The 23,150-nt window shown below is 33.2% G+C and overlaps 1 protein-coding gene and 1 long non-coding RNA gene across 2 annotated transcripts in view; one reads left to right on the plus strand and one right to left on the minus strand.

The window, feature by feature from the left end:
* Positions 1 to 23,150, plus strand: part of amon (prohormone processing protease amontillado) — a 193,386-nt gene that overhangs the window by 142,747 nt on the left and 27,489 nt on the right. The window contains exons 4-5 of the mRNA XM_090407725.1: positions 15,062 to 15,170; positions 20,669 to 20,706. Of these exons, the coding sequence (XP_090263851.1) occupies positions 15,062 to 15,170; positions 20,669 to 20,706 (147 nt within the window). The remainder of the gene's footprint in view (positions 1 to 15,061; positions 15,171 to 20,668; positions 20,707 to 23,150) is intronic.
* The window catches only part of LOC150097631 (uncharacterized), a 70,097-nt gene that overhangs the window by 39,233 nt on the left and 7,714 nt on the right, over positions 1 to 23,150 (minus strand). The window lies entirely within an intron of this gene.

Below are 23,150 nucleotides of genomic sequence, written 5' to 3' on the forward strand. Positions count from 1 at the left end.
CCATTGAATCCATTGAACCATCGTAACTACTATAGACAGCAATTAGTATCTATGTAAACCACTTGCTGTGTGAATGCAGAAAAACCTTTGTATGATAATGGCCATTTATCTTTATATATATGAGATTGTTAATTTTAATAGTAATGACTAAAAATCTCTCCTGGTGTTGTTTTGAGAACCTCGGAAGAAATGACTTTCAAATAAATTAGAAAAAATATACGGCAACATATTGCAAGGCTGTCACTGTAATAAATTTGTTTCCATTTATTCATCTATATGTTTCATATATTCGCATTGAAGAGAATCCCCAAGTTAAAAATAAAGTAATAACTGGAAGTGTATTGGAATTCTTGTAAGGTATACATCCATAACACGTGTTCGTTTAAGTTTAAATTTTTCTTAATTTTAAAATTATTCAATCTCTAAAAACTAATTTAGGGCGAGGTCTCTTATTAATTTCTAAATTAAGAATATTAATAAGCGAATCCATTTCGAAATAATCTAGATTTATTAAGAAACGTTGCTTATTAGAACAATTCAAATATAATAATTATTTGGTATTCTTCATTGCATGAATGCAAAAATGTTATAAAATATGCTACATTAATACTTTAACAGAGAATAAAACAAAATACAGTACTATACTTGTAAGAATCGCGACATACACGGGAAATCCGGGTTCCAGGATTTTTCCGATACGATCATGTGCACGATTTGAATGATATCGGCCTTGTACACACTGAAAGTGAAACGATCGGTGTATACAACATTCCATTGAGATTAATGAAGACTCATTCACAAAGTCCGGAAAACACTGTTGGATGTAATTAAAGATTATTGGAGGAAGGAAGAAGAAGAGGAAGACAGTCAAAGAAAAGAGTGAAAATGAAAAAAGTTATTTTAATAGGGGATAAAATATTTCCTATATCTTTATAATGAAATTTCTAACTAAGGTTTATTATTGCTGTTATTGTTAAAAGATAGGATAATAAAAAAATATCTATTTTATTTAATAAGCGACAGTCGAATAATTTTTTTTAACGTAATCGAGGGTGAAAGTAGAAATCTTCCATATGAGTTGCCTCGGTATTGCACTTCTTAAAATAATAATGGATACTTATAAATCTTTTAGAGTTCAAACTTTTAGTGTGTTTTCTTCATTTAATTATTATTATTTGGAAATTTAAATATAAAATGGGTGGTTGATTTCTAGTTTTAAATGATGCAAATTAAAAAAAAACTTATAAGAAAACATCCATTTATAAGTTTCTTATCAATAGAAGAGTTTTTAAGCTATCATAATGTAAATATATAATATGTCAAAAATATTGATATTTAAACCTTCATTGATTACGATATTAGGAAAAAATATACGAGTAAGTTGACTTACCGTTTTTTCGGCTTATAAGATGCACCGTTGGACACATCACATTTTTCAAGTCGAATTTTTGGAGAAAAGAAAATATTCTTCTTAGTAGACGCATGAATTATGCATGAAAATTTTCCCGCAAACATTATTTTTTATTTTAAATTCCAATGCATCTATTATAAGTTTATTAGATAAAAAACCAAGTATTCTTAAAAAATTATCAAATCATTAAAAAATCTAACATATAATACTGCACACATGCGTAAATCATTTCTCTTCCTAAATCTAAAGCACCATGATGGCGACTCTGTAAAATTGATATTTCTTTCTGTTGCCAATATTTTTGCTCGTTGAATAATCATCTTTGTAGATGAGCAGCAACCCGATCTGCTTTGATCTATTATCCAGGTTTTAATTCATTTTCAATTTCTGGCCATTTTGCCGGTTTTCTGCAGAGACTGTGTTTTTTACAATATGCTTCTATTAATTGCTGTTCTTGTTTCCTCCAAGTTCATACCATTTTTTCTGTAGGCGAAGGCACAAAGTGCCGTTCTCTGCTGCCCTATTGCTATTCTTTTTTTCTTAAATTTGCTTGAATTTGGGGTTGTAATCTTCAGGAATAGTGTTCGTCCTTAGGTTTTGGACACTAGTGTAAGTACAAACCGTGATTGCGATATGCTGTGATTAAATTATATTATTATAGTGTAATTGATTTTAACCTGGAATTAAGTGCTTTTCAGTTGCCAGAAAGCGTTTTCGTTCAACTCCTATAATTTCAAGCTTCCTGCCATCATACAAATTTCTATACATGGATAACGGATTCGAATACAATGTTATGCTATCTTCAAAAAGACAAGATAAAAACTAAATTGAATGAAACTCCTGCAAAACAAATATAAGAAGATTTGTTTTACAAATCTCAAATCATTTTCAAACTAAACTCTTTTCGAAATCATAGTAATCAAACCAATCACTTGAACCTATCTTATAATAAAATGAAATAAAACGTACTTCAGGAAACAGACATTTAAATAAACTTATCTGCCGAATTAGGTGTTTAATTGCTCTTTAGTCCACACTGTAATTTTATTTTATTACTTTTTTTAAGTGAATAGAATAATATCCGTCTCACAATGGGCGACAGACGTCATTTATTATTAAATATTTACGCAAACTCGTCATAGTGTGATTTGTTAAAGACTCCCCCCCCACACACACATACACAAACAAACAAAAACAAAATCTCAGATGCCCATCATCATCACACATTTGAGACTGCTCTTAATACTAGTTTGCAAAACTCACTGTAGTAACCTAGATATATTTAATACTTACGGATCCTCTCCCATGATTGAATGTTCTGTCCATGGTACTCCTTTGAAATCCTTGTATTAATAGTTTATATTCAGATTTTGATTTACACTTTGCATTCAAAATTAATACTTCATCAATTGTTTGTATTATAGAAAATGTGCTGCTAGATTCACTCACACACACAAGTTGAACTCGTGCAAATTCTTATATGGATTAAACGAAAGGCTGCGCTTTATTTCAATTTCTTTTCTTTTTTTTCCTCATTCTTGAAGCGTCGCAGGTTATTTGTCGTCATGCAGAAATAATGAGCAAGGTTTTCCATATAATTGCTTCGCATTATACGGTGGCGCGCTAATAACAATCCTCGCAGCAAATTGCAGTAGCATTTCATCTCGAGTGTGACAACTGTAGCACTTGGGGAATCTCGCTACATTCCATGCATATCAGAATCCAACAAAGATAAAAATAAATACAGTAGGTAGAAGGATGATTATTATCCTGAAGGAATTCGAACGTTCAATCACTGCCACATATTTTACTCTTTTTTTTATTCTTGTGGTGGGATTTCTTCATGGCTGTAATCAATATTGGCTGTTACTGAAAATTGATTGCTCTCTTTCTCATCGAACAATGATTATGCCATTCCATCATCTACAAACAAACAAACATCCCGTATTCTCGTAAGTTGACATTTTTACAAATTTCAGATGGGACGTGATTTATACCGTAATCAACCTTATCCAGGGCCCAGGTTCCTCTTTCCAAATAGTAATGTACAAGTGTATTTTATCACAAGAAACTAGCATAAGAATAAAAACTATTTTCTTAAAAACTAAACATAGCAACTACTGGGTTTCGTTGAAATTTATTGGTTAGTTTTCTACGCGCATTAGACATATTGTTTTCAAAGCGGTGAGCAAGAAGGAAATTGAAGTAATCACTGATAGTAATATCATTTTATCCTTTCTAGTTTTAAGCAAAATAAAAATTAATATAGATTTTAAAAAAAAATTATAAAAAGAATGTTCAGCAGCTTTTGCTGAATAACTGTAGACTCAACTATACAAATATTATTCAAGAAATAATGAAAGAGTTAGAAACAAAAAGAAACCAAACTTTGGAGTCACAGCGGGGAACACTAAAGAAATACTGATTGACTCAGCTAGAGAAGACGCAGGTCCATGGTAAACGCAAAAAGTTAAAGAAACAGTTCTGGAAAAGAAATCATATCGAAAGTTCCTAGCAAGTAAGTCGGCAGGTGACCTAAGAAAATATAGAAATAAATGTAAGAGCTCAGTCACGTCATCATGTAACTCAGTCATAGAAAGACTTTGATAAAAATATAGAAAAAATATCAGGAAGGTAGTAAAATGTTCTACAAGTTATTGAAAACACGTCGAAAATGGAGGAAATAGTACAGTAAAAGGAATAACAGATGATAAAAGTGAACAAGAAAGCCGAAAGTAAAGATATTCTGAATAGTTGAGTAATTATTTTGAAAGATTTAAATGAAACACGCAGTGACAGACAGTGGTAGAAAACATTCAAAAGGAACACAATCAGCAATACATACTGTATAATTCAATTTTCAAACTAGAAAAAGAAGAATTAGAAACCTCAAATGTGGAAAGGCAGCTGGAGCAGATGATATTCGACCAGAAATGCTCAAATATGGAAATATAAAAGGAGTAGTTAAACTGCATGATTCGGAATGTCAAATTTGGGATGATTGGAGTAGCTCTCATAGTTACCATCTATAAAAAAGAACTAACACTAATATAAATTACAGAATTTCTCTACTATGTTCAGGTAATATTTATGAAAGCTAATAAAAATTGCGGAACAAAAACTTGGAGTAGAATAAGCTGGGTGGAAGCCAAATAGAATTTTTCAAGATTAAATTTTCACTTTAAGACAAATAGTTGAGAAATCGTAGGAATATAACAACGATCTGTATTTAAGTTTTGTAGATTTGAAGAAAAACCGATAAAGTGCCACGGAGAAAAGAACGCTTACAGTTTTATGGGGTAAATGGAACATTATATAGAGCAATAAAGTCTGTAAAGATATCGACTACCAGAAGAGTTGGATAGATATAAACTAAAGGGGGGGGAGAGAGGAAGACCAGCGAAGCCGGAACAGGCAAATACCTCATCCTTGAAGAGAAGAAAAAGAAGAAGAGGAAGTCACTAGTTAGAATTGAAAGAAGTATATGAAGGTGATTTAATGTGAAATCAGATATAAGAAAAGAACACAATATCTTCACACTTACTAATTATCTATATGCATCGCATTATGGAGTGTGGTAGTAAACCTGATATTAGAATCGAAGATATCAAACTTAGTTCTTTGCCTTGTGAAGATGCTATTGTTATTCTAAACACAGCCAGTGACAGTCTCCAGATTTCTTTAAGTAAATTGAATAACAGGCGCAACGAGACGAAAAAAATTAATACAAAGATCAGAATATGAAAATAAGCAGGAATATAAACTTGAGCTGTTCTCAAAAGTAACCAGCCATTAAAGCACAATTTTTACTGAAGATGGCAAATTAAATATGGAAATAGACAACAGAATAAGCAAAGCCCAGTTTGGCGAGCAGTCAGCTGAATAAATTTAGGTGGAATAAGACAGAAAATAGCCAAAACACTAGACTTGCAGTATACATGACAGTGTTCAGACCACTTTTAACTTATGGATCTGAGAGTTGGGGTAAAAACAAAACACTTGATCAAAGAAAGACACCCCACATAGGAGAGTTCTGAGAAAAATTACGACGTGAACAGATGGCATCAATCGCAGAATCATATTAAAAACGAAGATATTAAGAAAGGAACTTGACATTGTTTGCAGTCAAGAGTGTGAGAGCAGAGCTAATCGAAGCCGTACCGGCTTCGATTAGCTCTGCCTCATGAAAACACTTGATCTCTATTTTGAAACACTTGTATTTTACTAATATCTCCAAGGGAGGGGATTAGGGATTCCGCTTTCCCTAAGCCATGTTATAAATATAGTCCATACTATGTAGTTTGAGTTTACACACGCACGCACGAGAGAGCGATTCCAAATCTAGTGTACATCCGTGCTGTATGTGGATAAAGTATGAAGATGCAACTAAGGCACAGCAGCTGGGCATTTATAACTCTTATTGGATTAAAATGCTCATTCATTACATATTTATTGTAATTAATTACATATTTTTAGGCCTGCACTTTTGGTTGACAATTTATTACATCTGAATAAATCAGAGTTTTTTTTCAATTACCAGACAAAACAACCTAATTATGCCTTTCGACCATCACTTCATTTTCTTTTTCTCTCTTTTGTTTCCATTTTTGTTTGTTTTCTGTCTGTCTGTCTGTCTATCTGCGATATGAGCATAAAATGGACGCATATAATGAGAGCGAGTCGTCAATTATAAAGTACCTTCGCAACCAGAAACCAAGGAGTGCAACAATAAGTTTTTAAAAATAAATAAATAAATAATAATTCACCTTTAGTTAAAGAATATAAGTTGCAGCCGTAACTGCAACTTATATTTGCAGTTACGTTTTTTCGATCAATTTCATCCTAATTCATCAATGAATTACATCCTACGATGACTTGTAGATCGAAATGCATCTCGATCAACTGCTTTATCGATTACGTGTTGTTCGATTAACTGTTATTCCATGAATTAGTTTTCCTGTGGTTGTTGAGCGAATTTTTTTGCATACTATTAAGAAAAACTATCGGAATTCTGAATATGTGCGTGTAGTTTCTATAAAAACACTCTAAAGAATGTGGGAAACGAAGCCCATTTATAAATTTACCAATTGCAAGATTAATGTAGAAGAAAAACGGTTCACAGTATAGCATAGAAAAATAGCTTGAAGATACGTTGAACTTAAAGATGTCACGTCTTAGATATTGAATTCTAAGTAAAATAAATTCTATCAAAAAGTTACAAAATGGCCTTATTCCCAGACGGTGTCAAATATAGCGCTAAGTTTGTTTAAGGTTTTGATATAAATGCCCACACCAAGAACACTTATGAATAGAAGAAATCTCTAAGCATTACGGTTTCTTCTTCAAATGGAATAGATTTATTTCTTCAAAATAAATCTATCCATGCGAAATATTCGGTGCGTGTTTTCATATTATCCTACAGTCGGGGAAAAGGTCAAAAGCGTCGAAAACTAAATTTAAATATTATTATCCATTTAGTGAAATACATTCGTATATGTACAGAAAATCAAGTATCTTTAGAGGAAAAAACAATGCTTGTTAATGTTTCTAATTATTTTAAGGTGTTGTACTCAGACGGCCTCATTTACTACTTCTCTGTTATTTTAATCAGTAAATAAAACATTTATACATTCAGCAAAAAACTCATTTTCTAAAACTAATTACTTGAAAATTTTATTTAAAAAAGACACTAAAAATTAACTCTGTCGACTTCACTGTTTCACCTTTATTTTTCAATTAACAATCAGCTCATTGCAAATTTTGGCCACAAACATCGCAGTAAAATCAAGATCGCCAATATCTTGATCTGCCAGATCTTACAATCATACATGGTAACAGTGATTTACTCCAATTGGATTGTACTCGTCACAAATAGAAAAAAAAAATATAAAATGAATTGACATTGTTTGCAGTGAAGAGTGTGAGAGCAGAGCTAATCAATATTTGGTGATTTTTCACTTTCATCACAATTTTCACGTGAGATTATTGAATATAAAACAGAATAATATTTAGGTGAGAATATTTCTCTCATTCATCCATCTTTCCTTCAATGTATATTTCGTTACCTACAAGACTTTTCACAGTACAAAATAGCTCTCGTCGACACTTGGTCTTCTGAACACTCCCATTCAATACTTGGCAATTTTTTCCGATGCAGGTAGAATCGATCCAGTTGGATGAATTTTGATCAAGTTTAAATAGCATTATCAAAATTTAATCATTAAAATATTTACTAAAATTCATTAGTGCGTTTTGATACAGGTTAGTTTAATTTTAAGAACAAATCACAAACTTAGTTAAGGAAATTCTCTCTGATCATTTCCATATTTATTTTGTAATAAACACAAATCATCTGTCAACCAATGTACGGATTTTATAAGTCACGATATTAATATTTTAAATTCTCGTTGCGATTTCTCTTTGAAGTGAATAATGATGAAATCTGAAATCAAACTAAAAGAGAATGACAGGAGCAGAGGTATAGCAAAGAACTTGACTCCTGGTGCCAAGTCGAAAAACATCACTGACTTTCACACTGTCCCCTTTGGTGACGGGGTGGTCCCCTTATCGCACCCACAAGGGTTATTCGACAAATTCCCAAACGTTGTTATTCGTCCTCTAATTTCAATGGCATTGCTTTTTTTTTTCATTTTTTGATATTTAATTTGCATTTCCTCCTTCATTTTTATTGTTTGAAATTTATATTTTTATCTAATCTTTTTTCTGCACTTTTTACAAAAGCAAAAGGAGATATACGCCGAGGTTTTATTGAATAAAAAGCGATCGGAATTCGCCAAAGCAAATACTCCTTCCACCTTTATGTGAGATCAGAAAACTCATCGCAGACGAAACAACCTAGAAAATAGTTCCTTTATTCTTGAAACTCTCTTTTCAAGCAAGGAACATACATTATATCGACTGCAACCTCAGCTTTCTTTTCGAAAGGCTGACATATAAAGCCCAGAAAATCAGTTATTGAAAGTTTGGCCATCCACAAATATTTGGAATCAACAAACTAATACAGATGCCATCACAGCCTGGGAAATTTCTTCGAGTGAACAAAAGATCGATTTACAAACCAGAATTTCGAAGTGAAAAAAAAAAGAAATTGTTTATTTGTCTAAAAGCTACCCTATGCTACACCCCACTAAACTTTTCCCCAACACACTACGTTTATAAAGGGCGAACGGCATTCTAATCGTGATCGAGTCTTGGAAAGTATGAACCAAACCACTCGAACACCAACCAGTCGTGCACAGCAAACCACTTAGAAAACATGAAGAAACATTGGACAGTATGTCAATATTTTCATGAACTGAAAAATTCGACGTGAATACTAGCCAACAATATTTCAATAAAATCACTAGAAAAGCACTACAAATGATAGCATTTGGAACGATTTCCACGCACGAGACTTCGATCAGGCATTAACGGCGCATATGTAAATATCTTCGCCCATGGATGTATCAGGCACGCTAGCAACCTTATCGACACGCACGGAGAAGTATTTGCATACCTCTCAAACTTGAAGCACGGTGCATAAAATTACGGTACCGACATCAGTTTCTCGGCGTTGTGTCCTCTGTGCCCTGTTAAGAACCCTTCCCAAGTCAGAATCTTTTAGCGCAACTCATTTAAGCGGCAATGGATCGATAACAGTTGCCAAGCGGGGCAACCTTGTTGGTGTCCGACAAGGACGGCAACAGCCGGTATTGATCCCTAGTGTTACCGAGGGAACTTTACAAAGTCAAGGGCAGCATGTCCTTGATAGCTCCAATCCCTCAGTAGCACACAGCCCGATTGTCGGCTTGATGTGTCTGGGGGAATCATTTCAACTATCTGTTGTTTAAACAGGATTGTCGGGATGAAATATGTCTTGACCGATTCCTCTGCTCTTCTTAAATGTTATAATTCAGTTGCGCTGGTATCCTAAAGGATTAGGATACCAGCGCAACATAACTAAATTATACATAGTTTTTCAGTTCCGAATGCCTGGACTCGGACTCTGTGAATCTCTTTACTTTTTTGCTGTTTTTTGACTCGATAATCGATCTTAAATTCAATGAGTCCGAATCCAAGTTTTGTTCATGTTAACAATCACAAAAAAAAAAATAATAATAATAATTTCATAGATTTATGTTATATATACTTCTTGTTTAGAAATATTAATATTGATCTAACACTACACATAATACTGAATTTGGATTTTAAAAATATCTAACTTTATTTCAATTTTTTTATATTTTAACGATTGACGATTTGAAAATTTCGTTGGCCAGGACTCATTCGTTCAACATTTAGATATTTCAGCGTTTTTCGGGGGAAAGTACTGAATTTATGGAAAACCAGGAAAACTGTGATGAAAATATTGTTGAGGTAATCAAAGAAAAAGTTAACGACTGAAGAAGAATTGAAGCGAATTTTAGAATGTGCAAAAGATTCTTTCATGTTACCACTTTTGGAGAGTTTGTAAGTTGAAACATGAATCTGTCTTATTTAAAAAAATACTGAGAAAAGAACAGAAAACTAGAGAAAATTACATCTGGCTTCGCTAAAGATTCATCCATTATCATCATCATCAGTGGTCCTAACAGGCACTGAAGCGCTCATGACCTTTCAACTATTCCTGGACTGCGCAACCGTAACTCTAGGATAAGGTGGTTAGCCCTATGCCTCCCGAAGATTCATCCAACATTAACAAATTCTGAAAGAACATTGTTAATTGCAACAAACTTTTTATGCAAATGATTTTCGCACAAAAGTTCGGTTCAAGATTGTCAGACACACATTTGAATGCACTAAATTCTCTTAAATCTTATTAATTGTGAATAAAGCGATTAATTCAGTAATAAAAATAAAATAAATAAGAATAACACACACACACACACACAATTTTAATAGAATGCGATCAAAAAAGTGTGATTAAATGAAATATTTTGCGAATTAACTTTTTTGCCAATTTAAACTTATTTACAAATGTAAATTATAAGGATATAATTTATTATTATTATTATTTAGATTATTGATTGATGTTTTGTTTGACGTTATTGTATGTGTAATTGTTCTAGAAATGCACTGAATATATATTATAAGCTGCTAATAAAAGTTTCTACTTAAATGTGGATTCTCTGACTGCCCTGTTCGTAAAATCATATAAAGGACAAAAACTTACTGCACAATATAGTGTAGTGTGATCAATGCATATTAATTTTAAAAAAAATGTAAAGATCCTCATTTGAAATTACATAGGTAGCAAGCGCCTCCGTAAAAGCAATGTAACGTTTGCTCTCCAATTAAAAAAAAGTTCGAATCCCATCCAATATGCAAGAAATCTTTATAAGGGCTTTTCGACTAAAGGTCTGAGTTAACTAGTCTCGTGGCCTTAGTTGTTTCGACCTTAATTCTAACTAATAAATAGGAAGCAAAGTAAATAACATGAATCTATGCAATAAAATGCAATCACCAACCTATTCGTATGTGGATATCTCTGACTTACACAGCAGAATAAGATTCAAATTAATTCTTACGCACATAACATTTTATTCAAAAAACAAAATTGTCAATCAATAAATGAAAACTTTTTTTTCGTAATCGAAATCGACTTAGGTGACTGTGATGCATTTCGAGATGCTGGAGCGAAATCTGCAACCCAAAAAACACTAGAGAAAGGATGTTCATAAAGAGGTAGACGTTCTGCATAGCAGGGGTGAATTCTCCATGTTTGCTATGCTTGCTGCGCAAGCTCATTACTTGAGAAAGAAGTAATACTTATTTGTTAATAAATGCATGCATTTATAAGCATTCCATTTAGGCTTTTATTTTTGTAGACAGAAGACGTCTTAAGCTTGCGCGGCAATAATTGAGCATTGCGTTGTGTATCGAAGGCCGATGCTTGCTCGTCTAGTCAAAGCTACCTTGGCTTGCTCGGTTGTAGGAGCTTCCAGGTCCTCGCTGCAGCACTGTGATTTCATGAGCGCGCATAGCCATTTCCGCTCCCTTCACGCCATCTTAAACACAGGGCCATACGCAGTCCAAGTAGCTCTAGCCAGTGAGCTTCAGCCAGCCTTTACAAGTGTGCGTGTTACTTGGGAAAATTAAGTTACAACCAACTTTTATGACGATGTTATTGACCAATTCAGAAAGAAGAACCGTAGAGTAGAATTTGTATTCAAGTAGCTAAATTGAAAAAGATAGAATATCATTTATGAAATAAATGTTGTATTTGTATAATCAAATGTACATAAATTTCTAAATATATAGTTTTAAATTCGCCCCTGCTGCATAGGCTTCATTGGAATCATTTACCAGTTTTATATCGACAACATTAGTGTAATACAAGAATGTCACACCTCTCCCTTGCATACAAATATATTTGAATCTCTCGTTTCTTTAACTCGTTTACATGTTTGTTTGCATCACTCGCGCACAAAGGACTGCACACTCAGTTACTTTGGTTGTGCAACAGGAGACCAAGACAATAACGAGTTCCTCATTATTTATTCATGTCTTGTAAAGAGAATTTGTGACTTACGGGATACGAATGATTTGGCGACAACTAAAAGATTATATAACAGTTACTTCTGATTAATGTATCTCTTTTATAGAAATATTTGTATTTCTATAAAATACAAATATTTGATACCATAACTGAACTTATAATCTGCCATAAGATTAGTGCCTCACTCATTAGAATCAGAAAGTCACTGAAGATTTTCTCTCTGCTTGTCTGGACTTCCTTCCTGAAAAGCTCGGCACGGTGAGTGATGAGTAAATTATGGTAATAGAACAGGGATATCACAAGATATACAGCGCAGTGTATGTTGATTTTTTTATAATCAGTGAGCAGTACTTTGCATTTCACTGTAACAAGTCATTGACAAGAAAAATACAAGTATTTCTTTTTTACGATTTCAATAAAGGACTTTTTTACATATTAATTTTTCCCCAAAGAGTGAATAGGAATATACACCTTTCTATTCTTATTAGCAATGTTCTGTATATGAAGGAATCGTGCGGAAATATCGAGGTTTTTTTTCCCGAAAAATACAATATGAGAAACGAAAATAGACAATGTATAAGAATTTCAACGTCAGAGAATCATTCTTATGCTTGTACTTGGAACTAGTTGAATAATTAAAAGATTTCTTTATTAAAAAGTGTGAAAATGACTCGAGGCAATCATACAACTGTTTAATAAGGGTGCATATCCATTTCACTCCCACCCTAGTTATTCGTCGAGCTGTAGGGACATATTCAGATACCGCATCATCATCGTCATCATATCTTTTCACTGCTTCTCATACATTGCTGATATCCTTTATATTCAGTAACTGATACCATGGGACTAAAGATAGTATTCTCCTGAGTTTGTCATAATTTCCAGCTCTGCAGTTAGGCGAGATACTTGCTGAATGCTTTGACCTTGAGTTCCTTCTTTCATCTGCTGTTTGGAGAAAGTTGTCTCTCAACAGTTCAATAAATTCTCCTTCATCCTTATCTTCTCTGATACACAATCAATATTTGGATGATTTAATTTATCTAAATCAGAGTAATTTAGCGATGCATTACATCTCTAAAGTACTTAGCTACTTAGCTAAATTACTTACTGATCATGGAACATTATTATTATTATTGCTTACATGAATTTCCACCCTTACTGGAGTTAAATCATCTGATATCATTAGTAGCACCCTTCCTCTTCAATTATTCCTGAAAATACTATATCCTTTTCATTTATTAAGTTATATCTGAGTCTGTGAGTCAGGCTTCACTAATGCCAACGATCTTAGGCCACAACATATTCACCAATTCAGCCTCTTTGTTCCTGATATTCCTTCCATTTGTGAGTAGACATAAGTTACCTTCTGATTTTATCGTATACTCGCATCTGCAGTCTGCTTGGCCCATTTGGGAAGCTTTCTCTCTCCCCCTCTCCTCCATGCTCTAAACTCAAAACCCAATACGTACAGATCCACTCTTTTACAAGACTCATAATTAAGCACACTGACATTCTGATCGTTCTAGACATTCTTTCCATGATGTAGTTTCCCCCACATCTCTTCATTAGGACTCGCCCCAATAAATAATTCCTCCAGATCCCTTATGCCAAATCCATTCAAGTTCAGTCCATCCCTCTTACACGTGTTTTCTGCTATCAAGTTCAATCTACATGAAAAACTCATGCCATTTCTTCTAGAATTGAATCATTTGCTATCGAAGCCTTCCTTAACTCAGTACTATTATATCTTGGCAACGGACTAACAATTTTTCGCTTCTTCCAGAAATCCTTTTCATATCATCTCTCATTTATCAATACTTCAATCATTTGTTCCTAGGAACAACGCCATCCTTTTTCTTTCCTGTTTCTTTATTGCATTCTTCACGTCCTCGATTTTCACTTCCAGAAAGCTCAAATTAGTTAGTGACCCTGTTATCAAGCGCAAATTTAATTATGAAATCTTCGTATCATATTACATCCTCTTTCTTACGTTCTATGGCGCCTACTATCTTCCGTACTTTGTTATTTCTTATTTTTCTGCGTATTTTTCTTAACCTGGCTGAGTTTTTTTAGACAGTTTCCAACTTTTTTCTCATTATACAAGACGCATAGTGAACTTTTTTAAATCACGAAATAACAGAGATAGTTGAAAAAAATAAGATTCAGTTTCCTAATATCCGTTGACGAGAATAAATTAAAGAGTTTTATTGTCCCAGAAATAAGATATCTCATTAAAAATGAATGTTTTGGAAGTATCTGAACTCCCTGTAATAAAAGATTTGAAGATGTTTCGTTGAAATTGTATTTTTCGAAACATTTTTTAGAAAGCTGATAATTACAAAACTCTGAAAAAAACTTACTATCAGCATATCAACATTTGGAATTCAACATGAAAAGACACATCTTTTAATTAGGAAATCTAAGCATAGATAAACGCAAACTAGAAAGCACCTGCCTTACAAATAAAAATTAAATGGCTAAATATTTTAAGATTTATAATTAAATAAATTATATTTAATACACTTATATGCATTGATTTACGTATAACTCGGTCCTTCTGGATGCTAAAAAAAATTCTAAAGGTTCTGATTCAATGTTTAAAAATACACGTTCGTTATTTCAGGAAAGAAAATAAATTTACAAATTTGATGCACATAGTTTTCAATTAACATGTCAGAAAAATTATTATGATAATACATAATATTAGCATAACCATTTTTTCTTGATATTAAGTGAGTGGCTTCAGTTTTGTTTGGAATCAAACTTGCTTGATTATTGTAATTCGACAATGATCAACAGTGTTGTAATAAATACCTATATCAGCTTAAGCGATTCATTTGTGATGATATTATACAGGCCAATGGTTAAAGAGTCATTAACCAGTAAACAGTCGCTTGTTTGAAGCAAATGTTGACATTTATGAGCACGTGATTCCATTGTTAATTGATCGAGGTGCTTTCGGGGTCAACACTCACGTCAGAAGGTATTCATAATTCGTAACTCATTACAACAAATGAGACATATCGAAAGGCTAAGATCAAATATATCAAAATTAATTTTTTTGTTTAGCGATAATTAGTTTATTATTCAAAAATAATTAATCCTACTAAGTACATTTTTCTTAATTTATCTTTTCATGGTGATACTAATAGAAAAATGTTGGACAAAATGGAGGCAAACCTCGACTAGATCTAAACGTTGAAGCAGCCTGGGCTCAAGGTTTTACAGGAAAAAATGTCACCACAGCCATTATGGATGACGGTAAGTGGAGTTTTTTTTTTCTTTTCATCTGATCTCATGCACTCACAGTATTAAGCTATTAGTGGTTCCAAACGTTCATATGATATTTGTGATATTAATGGACTAATACGGATCTTGGTAAATTCATAAGTTCTTATAGTCTGTCGCGCATTTATCTGCAAATATCGGAAACTGCAATTGGGAAAGAAACCACACGAAGTACTGACCTCCTCTTCGATATATCGACCGTACAGAGCGCTAGAGAACAAAGACCGATTTTGCGCATGTTCTTTGACACCGTCTACCCCTTGACTGGATTGGAAGGCAACAGCAAACGAGAAAGGCTAAGCTTTATTAATAAATTCCATCCGACATCACTGCATGTGTGGTCATAATGGCAGTGATTTACTTCTATCAAGATAATGCTGCTATTCACTAGTCCAAAATTCATTATCGCACGGTTCTAATACGGAAGAAAGCAAGTATACATGATTAAAAAAGGCTCATTCAATACACAGCTTCCTTTATAACTTCAACCTTCATAAAAATGACAATCGCAATACAGTTTACTGTTTGCGAAATAATATATTTCAACGTATCGCTGGCATGATACTGTCCACAAGAACTTATGACGTAATATTTAATTCAAGGCAAAATAAGTACGAAAAAAAAAGAAATATGGAAATTATCTCGACATCACAAAAGGTGTTTCGTTTAACGAAAATTGAAATGGGTCTACACCTTTTAATAAACATCCGACATTGAGCTTTTATATGAGTTATTACGGACAAAGCGGCACTAAAAATGTTCAAGCCTTCACTGAAAAAACATGTTTTATTTTCTATTACGTAATAAAACTCAGAAACGTAAAGAATGAATCTGCCATTTGATCGCTCTGTTAAGCGCACAAGATGTGCACTAGGTGTCCTGAATGACCGTCGGGCAGAAGTCTTGAAAGAGAACATGAAGCACTTCGCAGCCTCTGTTCTTACAGTACTCGCAAAAATCAATAAAATGTTCATTAAAATCAATGATGACAAAGAAAGAAGTGACGTCATGCGTAAGAAATATAGTTATGAATATAATCGCGCGAAGAAGTCCATAATGGATTACAAAATAAAAGGTCAGCAACTGTGTAACTCTTCTACTTGGAAAACCTGTAGACTCTTTAAAATATTCAAAAGTATCTAATCAAAGTTTCATAGTATTGTGTACAGTAGCGAACTATAATCTCTCAAGAGCCCATTAATTTTATGTGGATTCGCTATATATATATAATATGAGTACTCGAAGATGAAGGTGATCGCTCCGGAGCTTCGTGAGAGATGACAGGCTTTTCAGAGGAAAGAGAAGGCGACATGTTGGCTGAAAGTTGCTTTTAAAAATTTCTGCATGGATACATGAGTCGATGGCAGGCTTTTCAGTTTCTATTTCCCTTCGTACCTTAGAACTTGTCATTCATCAAGTCTACACGATGTTCATCGAAGACTGTCATGGCACTCTCGATCAATGCAAAGGCCTAAGGCATGATTTTCAGAAGTGTTCTCATACCCTCGACCTCCTTAGGGCTTAGGCTTTAGAACCTGCTATAAGCCTTAATCCATGGTTTGAAAACTGCGCTTCCGTGAATATGAGAAAACGTGGAAATCGAACCCGCGTAAGGAAAGATCACTAATCAAAAAAGCTATCATGATAAAGAAAGCAGTGACTGGCTTATATTTATTTAAGTGGCTAGTTTCTGTCATTTTAAATTTTACAAACTAAACATAATCTAAGATAGCGATCCCGTTTTAATTGTGCGATTGCATTCAATATCATTTGTACATAATGTCGAAAAGTTGAGGAACGTCATTATTTGTAACTGCAGCTTCTCTTTCCGGTTTTGTATGCCACAAAGTCCTAAAGATTAGTACATCACGTAGTCCAGTTATTAAATAAACTATAGCGCTATTCTCATTTGTTATTTAGATTATTTAAATATATGCTAATATTATGGATGATGAACCGACTTGTTTTGAAGTGCGAGTTTCTCGTATTTAGTGCAAAATCGCACTTAGCGTTTAGGATTAAATGCACAATTGTTGGTAAAATTCTCTTTAAAATTATCTTTCAACTATTATCCGATTCATGCCTTTTTAAACAAATCTGTATAAAATTTAAGTCATATAATGTATGCACTTAATTTAATTTTAATTAAAACTTTCTTGGCAAAGTTAGTTTGGAATATTTATTTGTGTATTCTTTGGTGAACCATAAGTATACATTAAATATGTGTTTATTCGTAAATAAATTTCAGAGAGATGCTACAAAGGATGTATATAGCATTGGTCTATAAATGGTGTGTGGTAGACGTTCTCAAGGCATCATGTAACCCAATAAATCAGACATTTGTCATTTTCTTTTCGTCCAATTCAGTTACACCAAGTTGCATGTAATCTCTTAAGAGATATCGACCGCGAATTATTTCTTCAAATCTGGAAATAAATAAATAAAAATCACTAGATATATGGAATACTCTGTTATTCCCTTTATTCTTAGATCCATTATTCACATTCGTGCTCGATAACTGCTAATGTTACTCATCGTGTTTTCTAATTCGGTAGCTCTTCTTACATGTGCAGGCAGTGAACATCTCGCATCTCTCTTAAGTTCCAAGTAACGAAGTCAAATGGATTCTAGTGTCAATATTTAATTTCAGTCGAAAACTTCTTTCTCGCTGCTATTCATTTAAGAGGTTTTCTCAAGAAGCGATGCACTTTATTTTTCAAATAAATGAGATCCTTAGTTCCACAAAGAATGTTGCTTCACCGTTAAAATATACAAAAAAAAATCTATTTACAGAATACGATAAAGATATTTCAAAAGATGCTTCTGTGTTGTTGATTTATTCAAATTAAATTTGGAACTTCGTTTTTATGTACATATTTTGCCTCATTTATATAGGAAAAAGTACTTACAAAAAAATAAGTGAACGATATGGAAGTTATAACAAAACATTACATTTTTTGTTACATTTAATTCACTGAGTCGATCGGTAAAGAATAACTGTCTTCATTCTGTCTGAACGTCTGGCTCATGCGCCACTTAGGATAAGTGTGACAATCTTAAAATAAATTATCTTTTTTTTTTTGTGTGCACTGTTAAGTTTTTTGTCCAATACACTTTTATGAAATAGTATACAACCATATTTTTGATCGATGTATATTTTAACGTTATGCTTTTTTTATAAAATTTCGTTTTAAAAAATTTTTAGCGCGTCCTAATTCTAAATAATCTGGTGTTAAGGAGATCAAAAAAAAACTTACGTTTTTTGATATACAGGGTGTCCCAAAATTCACACAAGAAGTAATTTTGATAGAAAACATAGGTTTTTAATTAAAAATTGTAATTTCTTATTGATTCATAAAGTATACAGTATAGGGTTATGCATGGAACAGCAAATCGGGAAAATGGCCTCCACGGCTTTGCTGGCACATACGCACTCTTTTGTCGAAATTTTCCATGACCGTTTTGTATAAATGTGGCTGAATTTCGTTGATACAGCGCTCAATTTCCTCCTTCAAGGCGTGGGTGGTCGTGGGCTTGTTGGCATAAACCTTAGACTTCAAAAAACCAAAAGAAAAAAAGTCCAACGGCGTTAAGTCACATGATCTGGGCGGCCAATTCTGATCACCAAAATGGGAAATTACACGACCAGGAAATGACTCATACAGTAATTGAATTGTTTCTCTGGCTGTATGGCATGTGGTACCGTCTTGTTGAAACCACATGTCGTCCACATCCATATCTTGCAATTTAGGCACAAAAAACTGGATTATCATGTCGCGATAGCGAGCACCATTAACTGTTATTGCCTTACCAGCCACATTTTCGAAGACGAATGGACCGATGATGCCTCCATCCCAAAATCTGCACCAAACAGTGATACGTTGTGGATGCATGTGTTTGTCAACAATCATTCGTGGATTTTCTGAACCCCAAATGCGACAATTTTGTCGATTTGGGGTTCAGAAAATCGACAAATTTGTCGATGAGGCTCATTTTCATCAGGATGAAAATGAGCCTCATCGCTGAAGATAATTTTGTTCGAAAAATAAGTATCCACTTGTTGTTGTTCCATAATCCATTCAACGAACTCTCTTCGCTGTGTGTGGTCAGTAGGCTTCAGTTCTTGAGTCAATTGAACTTTGTAAGCATAAAGATGCAAATCTTTCGTGAGAATACGCTGTAGAGAGTGTCTCGAAATGCCATTCAAGACCACGGTGCCGAATTGATGTTCCTAGACTCTCAGCAACACTCTCACGAACTGCTTCGATGTTTTCTGTTGAACGACTTGTTGAAGGACGGCCAGAGTGTATAAGATCACTAATTGATCCAGTTTCCTTGATTTTTTAAATTAATCTTTTCACAGTTGATGAAGTTAAATCACTATTCTGACCGTATTTTGTACGAAAATTGCGAGCTGTAGCTGCCAAACCTTCATTATTTTTAAAATATTGCTCAACAATGAAAATGCGTTGTTCTTTCGTGTAGCGCTTCATTTTTAATAACCCTGAACTGTCAGCTGTCACGCTGTCTGTTTTTCTCGTTGGCAACACTTTACCGCACAAATGGCGCTAATTTTGGGACACCCTTTACACATTTTAATAACACAAGACAAATCAAATGAATGCGGTATTTCCTGGAATACTGTGAAATAGCTACATTTATTGTAAATTGCACAATAATAATAATTCATCATTCTGTACAGAATAGCCTTCTGCGAATTGGAAATTCTCAGCAATGTTAGAAAATATCTGGAAATTTAAAACAATTACAACTATCACTTAAGCAAGTAACAATTGTCTGCATTTATTCTGTACAGCTTGGTATAATGGAGATTCGAGAAACAATATATGTGGATTTGATAGTATAAATATGCTAATTCTTTCAAGCATTTTAACCTAATGACCCTTTAAGAGCAGATGCGATGCATGTCTCATTCATCTCGTTAAATAAATCAAACTGTTAATTATAAAAGGAAGCCCCGTCTTCTATTATTACCTCTACTAGTCTTCCTGCTGCATTTCCATTATTACCTCAGCAGCTACGGATGAAAAGTCACCTAATTACTTCCACGTCTGCACCATCACACGTCAATGTTAACATCCTTTGGCAATGTCGTATAATCGCAGCATCCTTGTACACGCTATGCAATGCAAACAGGTACAAGAATGTATGAGACTCAATAAGAACTTCGGCACGGTATCTCGCATCTGTAGACAGTGGACATGACTTGCTTGCTCGTTTCTTGTGTTACCCCAAGTTCACAAGAGTTAGAGAGGAAATGGATGTGATTTCTTTTAGCTGCCTTTCTCTTGATGATTTTTGCAAACAGGAAGTATTAGAATCTTACATAACAGATGATGCAGAATTGTCTAACCTAGTCTGCGTTTTTTAGTATAATTTAAGCTATAATTTAGCTAAAGTGAAGTTTAATGTTTCATTATTTTGAAATTAATTCTTTTCTCTTTCATTAGGGGTGGACTATATGCATCCGGATTTAAGGGAGAACTATGTAAGTAGTTTCTTGTGTGTTTATTTTGCTACCTAACCTTTGATGATATTCCTTATCATTTGAAAAAAGTGAAACTAACTATGTCAAATTAAGGTTAATAAAAAGGCAGGTTATTTAAACTTGAGATTAATAAACTTAAAGCTAAAATACTTAAGGTTAATCAAAGGTAATTACAAGTTAATGAATTTTAATTTTTGTAGCAACAAAATGTTAAAGTGCTTGATTTAAGTAAATTAAAGCTAATTCTAAACAATGGGTCTGAAATGAGAACGAAAAATTCTATGGCATTTAGTTCAATTAAAATTAAGCCTACTGCTAAAGAGAAAAATATGAATACATTTTTCACCTATCAACTTCTTGCAAGAGTTTGTTTTAATTAAAGTTATAAGATTAATTGCTAAGCAATGCAGTTTAAGTGAAAGAAAAAAAAATTCGGTATTCGCTTTAATTATAATTAAGGAGACGTCTTTGTAAATTTTTCCTCTGCTGACATCCTTCAATAATATACTGGTCGCAAATATATTCATTGAAAATATCGCCTTTTTTTTTCTTTTTTGAAGTTGCGAAACTTTCCTAATATATTGGAATGCGAAGACACGTGCTATTGAAATTCGAATTTTAATATAAGTTCAGAACTTTGAGTTTTCGTCCTCTACAGTTAGAAGAGCTGCGCTGGAAATCTATTAATATCGCTTCATTAACAAAAGTCACAAAGGCCAATGACGTCATCGATGTGCGAGGATTTCGAGGCAGAAACAGCGCCAGTAGTTTTACAAAATGGAAAATTTATTGAAATTCCGTACTAGCGCTGGTTGCGTCTTTCTGTGTCACATGCAGATATCGGAAATCCATGCCGGTTTCGTCTGGCACACAGAAACTGATTAGGAAGGCTCTGATGCTGTTCTCAAGAACTATATTTGACTTGTAGTTTTTGGGATGTTGTGGAATGTCTGGAGGTCAAAATATGAACATAATACGAACATGCTTCGAGAGAAGATATTCGCTAATTTAGAATTGTCCGTTAGCTCAGTGGAGTTACAAAAATCTATAAAAGCAGTGTGAAAGTCCTTTTAGCTGTGATGTATTGAGCGTACTCAATGTTAGTAATTTTAGTAATGCCAGCACTTGATAACAGCAAAATAAACACTGCAAGAGTCACCTATTTGCAAGGAGTGCAAAAACATTATTTACAATAAATTTAAAATTATATTTAATTAAAATAAAATTAATAAAATTATATTAGCTTTAATATGAACATAGTATATTAAAATGAACATAGTATATTTGATAGGAAAATTGAGTTTATTTTAAATTATTGTAACAAACTGGTTGACGCTCTTTGCAAACAGATGTTTCTAGCAGCGTTTATGATAACTGTAAATAATTTTGATAGAAACTATTCTCCAGTAGCTTCTTACTACAGTATCTATTTTATAGTGATTTAGGACTTGATTGTAATATACTGAGCTTAGATAATTTTTAAGATGAGTCAACTAGAGGATAGGTTACGCTCATAGTTTTATATACAGTTATTATATGAATTGTTTTTAATATTCTGTACTAGTCTGATGTAATTTAATTAAATTTTGGTACTTAGGATCTCTTAAAATGTATAGAATCGTTTCAATTTGATTTCAACCGGATAATTTATAGTGGAAAACTTAGGCAAATAAAAGTATATATCTAGAGTACAAAAATCAAAGTCATCAACTTGTTATAACTCTGCACACCCTCGTTGGATTTTGACAATACCACCCACCTACTCCTTACATTTTGTTGAATGACTCATATTTCTCAGACATAATAATAGTGCTCGTGAAAAGAAGAGATATATTGGCAATTCAATGTTCAACTCATATCAAACAGAACCGTATGTAAAAAAATATAAGAGATTATAAAACCTGTTTATTTGGTCATATAGTCACGTTCCACTGCAGTAATTTTTGCAGTAAATTTATTCAGCTAATGCTATATTTAAAGACTGCTTGATGAAGGATTGTGTTTATTTCAAATAATTTGAAATGATGACGATAATAAAAATAATAATAATTCCATCCTCTCGTGAGGAATTTAATGAAATTTGGTATTAAGAACTGCTGTTAAAATTTGTCGAATTGTTTCTAATGAGACATTTAAATGACAAATTAAGCCAAACGAAATTACGTCCACACATTTGCCAAAACGGTTAAAGATTTTACTGTGATAACCCTACTTGTTTATCTTTCAAACTTTTTCGGATTCAGATTTCTAATCTACAGATTCTTTAGATTCTTTATTATATATTATATAATCTTTATTATATAATCTACAGAATCATTAGATTCTTCGATAAAGTTCGTTCAAAACAAGTAATGCTTTTTTTTGTTTGTCATTTAAGCGTCTTTAATTTTTTTTTTTTTTTTTGAATGCATTTTAGGAATCGATGGCATCGACATAAACTAAAT

The sequence above is a fragment of the Typopeltis vanoorti genome, chromosome 17 (assembly GCF_054136105.1).
Source record: "Typopeltis vanoorti isolate ZY-2024b chromosome 17, IOZ_Tvanoo_1.0, whole genome shotgun sequence".
NCBI lineage: Eukaryota > Metazoa > Arthropoda > Arachnida > Uropygi > Thelyphonidae > Typopeltis > Typopeltis vanoorti.